Genomic DNA, 6,610 nt, shown 5'->3' with positions numbered 1-6,610 from the left:
CCTCTGCGGTGGCCAAGCCTCCAGCCCGGGGGCGGGCGCGTGCCCCTTCCCTCTCCCGCCCCCGCGCAGGGCGCGCGTCCCGAGGCGCAGGTGTCCGCGGCGTCCCGCACGTGCCTGTAAGTCCACGGCCCTCACCGCGTTGGCCGCGGCCCCAGCTCCGCACTGCGGTCGGCCCCGCGTCCTCCCCTAACCTCGGGTCTGGACTGGCGGGCCGCGGGGCCGGGAAAGTTTGAGTCACGGTGTGGGGAGCGGAGGAGGCGGGACCGTGACCCTGAAAGGGGTGGGCTCTAGGACCCGCCTCGGTCTCCCGGCAGGCGGACCCCGCCGCGAGCCCCTGTCGCGAGCGCACCGGCCGCGGCCCGACGGAGCGAGGCGCGGCGCTGCAGCCGCACGCTGGGCGGCCGCGGAGCACACGGGACGGTCGCGCTCGCCACGACCTGCGCCTCCACCGCAGCTGCTGAGCGCAGTCGGCCGCGCTCCGAATGATGCCCCGGGCGCTGCTCCTGCGGCTGCTGCTGGCGGTCTCCGCCGCGGCGGCCGGCGCTCCCGGGACGGCGCTGCCCCCGACCACGGCCACGGGGGATGCCACCCTGGCCATAGTCTTCGACGTCACCGGCTCCATGTGGGACGACCTGATGCAGGTGATGGACGGCGCCTCGCGCATTCTGGAGCGCAGCCTGAGCCACCAAGGCCGGGCCATCGCCAACTACGCGCTGGTGCCCTTCCATGACCCAGGTAGCGACCCCCCGCCCTCCCCCGGCGCCTTGCAGCGGCGCTTACCCGCCCACCCGCCCTCGATTGCAGCCCGGGCGCACCTGGACACCCCAGGGCCGCGCCGCGGCCGGTCGGGAGCGCCTTCCCAACTCGTGCGCGCTGCCGACCTCGGGCACCTCGAGCAGGCCTTGCAGCCGCCGCTTCTTTCCCCGGGAACCTGCGGCCCCTCTCCCGCGCCTTCCGTCTGGCAGGGTCAGACGAGTGACAGAGAGCTGGGGCCACTGCGTTCAAATGCTGCTCAGCCACCTCCTGGCTGTGGGACTTCGAGGGTGGGCTTACCTGCCTGAGCCTCACTTGCCCCGTTTAGGAAATGGGTGAGAACTGCCCCCCAAACCGGCCGAGTCGTTGAGATGAGGCATCGCGAGCAGAGCCGGTCACGCGACGATCTTTCCGCGGGCTTCGCGTTTTCACTTTCTGTTAACCGTGCTCGCAGCCTGCCCTGCGGAGGCCAGAGAGCCCGCAGGGGCAGGTGAACTCAGCCCTGCCGCGTCCTGCCTCATCACCTGTTGTCCCAAGGAAAACAGCAGCTCCCGGGGGCGAGGCAGGTGGCCTCCACCGCCGTTCCTACTTTCGGCTCAGTGTTAGGGACCTGCCTTTGAAAAGGGTCCCTGGAAGACCCCACTGTGGGGGAGTTTCGGGGGAAACCAGTTGCTGAGAATAATTACCAACCTTCCGAGTAATAGGACCGCTTTTTCTCCAGCATTTTTAAATAAAAACATTCAGACATAGCACAGTGGGGTGGGGGGGAGGAGCCCACTGAGCACCTGGCTGCCCCCCCCCAAGTCCTACTTTTTTTATCACGCCTCACCTTCTGTCCACCGTTCTATCCAGAAGGGTAGCTTTATAGAGTCAAAAAAAAATTAAATTAAATAAAAATGGCAGATCCCTTGCAAAATCGTGCTTCGAGCTGTTCTTGTGCTGAGAAACTACACGGCGACCCAAGGCTGTGGGAGACAGCCAGCCCTTTGAGGGGGGTTTGCTTCTATCAGTCACAACGTCACTATGGATATTTGAGAAATAGGCAGCAGAGGGTGTGACACAGTCCTGCTGTCCCCAAGCTGGGTGTGGAGGGTTGTCCCTCAGCTTCCAGGAGCTCTGGGTCCTGTAGAGTCCCAAAGCCCAAAGCCCAGAGCCAGGGATCTAAAAGCCTAATTCTGGGAGCATCCGAAGGACAGCTGCCACCTCAGGGGTGCGGGCAACAAGGTCGGGGGAGTTGTGAAGATGTGACGTGTATCTGGGGCTTCAGCTCAGACCCAGGTGACAGGCACTCTCCCCCTCAGCTCTCTCACTCCCTTTCTGGATCATTCTTGGACCTCCGATGACATCACATGAGAGCTTAGACACTATCTCACTCACGCCCTTCTCTTGCAGCTGGAGAAACGGAGGCACGGGACATGGAGGAGACTTACCCAAGGCCACTGCCAGAGTGACGTAATTTGTCCCTAAAACATGTTTGGCTGCAGTGGCAGGGCAGGACAGCAACCTGTGGGGAGCAGACCTCGTGCCCCGGGGCCCCGGCTGGAGCTGCCGAGGGCTGTCCTCACTGTCTCTCTCCGGCTCTCAGCTTCTCCCAGCCCTCCTTCCACCCCCACCTCTCCTGTCCTCTCTGAGCAGGTGCACGACTCTCCAGCCCTCACGCCATCCTCTGTGAAGCGGAAAACCCGACCCTCCCCGCCCCAGTTCCCCAAACCACCCTCCCCTCCCTACAGCCACCCCAGGTCCAGGCGTGCAGGGGACCCCAGCGTTTATGGAGCCCCTGCTAGGTGCGCAGCCTTGTGAGGCTCCCAGCACCAAGGCTTAGCCAGCAGGCTGCTGCAGACAGGACAGGCAGAGAGTAGACAGTGTCACACGCTGGCTGGGGTGCCAGCTCCTGACCTTCGGTCACGCGGGAGGGGACTAGCCAAGGGCTCTGTGAGGAGGCAGCGCTGGGGCAGGGCTTGAAGGGCAGGAGTGAATATTTGTCAGCTTTGGAGCATTTCCCCGGGGTGGTGGCCTATGCTTAGAGGCTGGGGACACAGTGAGCTTCCTGAGCTTGCTGGGTGGTGGCTGACATTTAGGGACAGGTGTGTGGGGGAGCCCAGGCGTAGGAGGGGTGAAATGGGAAAGAGGGGAGAGGCCAGATCGGTCTGGGCTGCGACTTCGGGCTGAGGCTTTGGAGCACTTAGATTTCCTTGTATGGGCTGTGAGCGGCCACCCGAGGGCTCTGAGCAGGGATTGGCGCTTCAGTTTGGGTCTGGCTGTATCTTTTGAATCAGCCAATGGAATCCCTTGGGTGGAAGAGGAGCTTGAGAAACAGGGGCTTTAGCTGATGGTTCAGGCCCCCCCAGGGCTGCATGCCTGGAGGGGCTTCTTAAAGAAAACCCCTATTCTAAACTCGGAGGTATCTTTGCAAGGCAGACACCACAGGCTCTGGACTGCCCTCACTTGGAGATAAACCAGGGTCTGTGCTTTGGAAGGACTTTTTAAAATGTTTAAATGAAAAAAGTGGAATGTTCCCAAACTAGAAAGTTAGAATTTTGTTAATGATTTCATTTTGGCTGAAAACTTGGATTGTTTTCGGTTTTTCTCTTAAAATATTGCAAAAGGCACTCTAGCACAAATCTTTGCATCTTTGATGGGGTTTTTTTTGCAGGATTAATGTTCTCAAAATGGAATTTGTAGGACATTTTTAACCCAAGGAGTGGGTGAGCGACTCTTCAGATTGTTTTGCAAAATGTTCAGGGAGTTGAAACCTCCACCAGAAGCATTTGAGGGGCCGATTCAGAGAGGCTGCCGCTGACACTGGGGATGAGGGGGAAAAACATTTACCCCCTAATTCAAAAGATGGAAAATGGTATCCTCTTGCTTCAAGTGCTAGTGAGGTTCAGTATGCTTTCCCGCGTCCCGAGATTGTTTGTGGTGTGAACTTCTTCTTTTGGAGATTGTGAGTTGCTTTGCTCGTTGTTCCACTGGTGTTTTGCTAGTTTTCTTAGCAGTCAGTGTGAGGACTTGATATTGATGATATTAACCGGTTTTTGTTATGTGGTTAGTATTTTTCCTGATCGCTGGCCTCTTAGTATTGTTTGTCATTCCCGATGACCTGAAGTTTCAAATATTTATGTTGTACTTTTTAAATGTAGGGAAAGCTGCTGACTTTTTCCCTCTGTAGTTTATTCACTTTCATGCTTAGAAAGATTTTTTTTTTCCTATCACAAAATCAGTTAGGTACATGTTCTAGGTTGTTTGTTTTTTTATTTGTTTTCTCTTTTTCTTGTTATATTTTAATTCTTTAACCTGGAATGAAAAAGAATCAGTGCGTGGCGTAAAAAAATCATCAAACGTAATTCTTTTAGAATGGGATACTTAGTGGGTCAGGTACCTTTTCCTGGATCACCCTTTCTTTCTCATTCCTCAGGAGCCTGCCTTTGTCCGGATTGCTCCATCTATTAGGAATGATCTGGGCTCTCCACTGTGTCCCACCACACGGCAGGTCTGCCACCAGGAGCACATTATAGTCGACGTTGGGCTTTACAAAATCTAGTGACGGGGCAAAACCTTCCTTGTATTGTTTTTTCTTGCAGTTTCCCCAGGTTTATTGAGAGGTAACTGACGCATACTAGCGGGCTTGTTCAAGGTGTCCAAGCGTTGACCCGATAGACCTTTAAAGTGCAGAGACCACCACGCGTTAGTTGACTCCTCCCTCCCATCCCATAGGCTGTTCCGTTTTGGGGTGAGAACCTTTCAGATCTACTCCCGGCAGCGTTCAAGCCCAGGATGCAGGACTGCTAACTATAGTCACCATGCTGTACCTTGGAGCCCCAGAACTTTTTCGTCTTTTGATTCGAAGTTTGCGCCCTCGACCGACATCTCCCCCTTGCTCCCAGTCCCCCAGCCCCTGGCAGACGCCTGGTAGACACCTGTGCTCTTTCTGTGAGTTCAGTTGTTCTGGACTCCACGTGTGAGTGAGGTCGCTCAGTATTTTCTCTCTCTATTTATTTCACTCAGCACAGTGCCCTCCATGTTGTCGCAAACAGCGGGATTTCCTTCTTTCTTTCAGCTTTATCCACACATCAGTTGATAGTTTTAAAAATTTAATAAATTTTAAATTTTGGAACAGCTTTAGATTTATAGAATTGTTGCAGAGATAGCAGAGAAAGTCCCCACATACCCAACAATAGTTTTCCCTATTGTTAACATCTTTCGTTACTATGGGACATTTATCACAATTAAAGGACCAATTAGGTTTTCTTTTTATTAACTAAAGCCCATTCTTTATTCGTATTCCTTCAGTTTTTTCTTCACGTCACTTTTCTGGGTCCCATCCAGGGTCCCACACTGCATGTAGTCGGGTCCCCGTAGGCTCCTCTTGGTTGGGCCAGTTTCTCAGACTTCGTATTTGATGACCTGGGCAGCCTTGAGCAGTCTTACTCCCGTATCTGGTCCCTCACTTGTGATTTGTCTGATGTTTTCCTCCAGTTGGACTGGGTAGCGGGAGGGAGGCCAGAGAGGAACAAGGCCGTTCTCATCTGGTCCTATCAAGGGCACGTGCCATCAACATGACTCATCCCTGGTGCTGTTGACCTTGATCACCTGGCCGAGGTCGTCAGGTGTGTCTCCTGTGAAGTCGCTTGTCTCCCTCCCCCTTTCCATCCTGTGCTCTTTGGAAGAAAGTCACCGTGGGCAGCCCCCGTGTAAGCAGGGAGATGGGCTCCGTTTCTCGAGGGTGGAGTATGTGCATAAACCATTTGGAACCTTTCCCCAGGAGAGCCTTCTATAAGCATCGATCATGGATATTTAATTTATACTGTGTTTTGCCTTATAGAATGTGCACCCACACTTTTGGCCCAGACTTTCAGGACAAAAGTCTTTCATTTTAATGTTTAATCCAATTAATTATTTATTTATATTTAGATACATGTTTTTTTTGTATTATAATGGAATGTAAGCATTTATTTTTGAACATGTAATGGTACAAGAAATTTTATGTAACAAATAATTACAAAACACAAGAACAGATACAAGGTACTGGAAATTTTACGTACCGGTAACAAGTTGACGATATTTATGCATCATAGAAGGCCAAGAACTCCTCGGCTGTACTGCCCGTGCACGGTGTGCACCTCAAACATGTGGGCAAAAAGTGCGCATTGTACACAGCAAAATGTGGTACTTTGGACTACAATCTACTCCTACTTTGTTTATTTGGCTGCTCAAAAATTTCCAGCGGAGGTCACTGGGAGCTCGTTCAGGGGCTCCAGTGTGGCTTTCACACGCTCACCTTGTTGTGAATACATTTTAAATGCTTTCCTACTGGCCGGTGCTACGAGTTGTTCCAGACCCATCACTTTCCTGCCCTGTCCCAGATTAGCTATCTCTCTAAGGCGCCCTGGTTCCTTGGAGGGAAAAATGGTATTAGAAACTAGGATGCTCGTTGCTGCTAGGCTGTCACTGCTTCTAGAACCTCGGCTGACAGAGCAAGGAGGTATATGTTGCATATCCAACCGTGTCTGTACCCCTCTCTATAAATATTTCTATACGTAACCATCTGTATCCAGGTTAAGCTGAACGTGAGTTCATCCCAATGTCTCCACCTCTAATTCATTACCGTGTGGACCATTCTAACCTCCTACCCTAGCTGGCCCTATAACCTTCCATGCCAGCAGTGACAAACTGGGCCCCCATTCACCGCCCATTTGCCACCCGTTCACTTATTATTCCCTTCCAGCGGCCACCTGTAGTGGTTTTAGCCCCGTTAGTGAACAGCCCGCTGGAAACAACTCAGCTAAACGGGGTGCAGGTCTTTTGCCTTTGGTCTTAAGACTCCCCATGTCAGAGTTACTGAGGCCAGGCCCTTATT

The 6,610-nt window shown here is 53.3% G+C and overlaps 1 protein-coding gene across 1 annotated transcript in view; it reads left to right on the top strand.

The window, feature by feature from the left end:
- The first annotated feature begins 262 nt into the window (after positions 1-262).
- HMCN2 (hemicentin 2) overlaps positions 263-6,610 on the top strand; it is a 134,817-nt gene continuing 128,469 nt past the window's right edge. Inside the window, exon 1 of the mRNA XM_053919687.1 lies at positions 263-735. Within this exon, the coding sequence (XP_053775662.1) occupies positions 483-735 (253 nt within the window). The 5' untranslated portion in view covers positions 263-482. The remainder of the gene's footprint in view (positions 736-6,610) is intronic.

The sequence above is a fragment of the Desmodus rotundus genome, chromosome 1 (genome assembly GCF_022682495.2).
Source record: "Desmodus rotundus isolate HL8 chromosome 1, HLdesRot8A.1, whole genome shotgun sequence".
In the NCBI taxonomy this organism is placed as follows: Eukaryota; Metazoa; Chordata; class Mammalia; order Chiroptera; family Phyllostomidae; genus Desmodus; species Desmodus rotundus.
The sequence above is the reverse complement of the archived record's forward strand: the minus strand, read 5'-3'. Positions and strand labels throughout refer to the sequence as shown.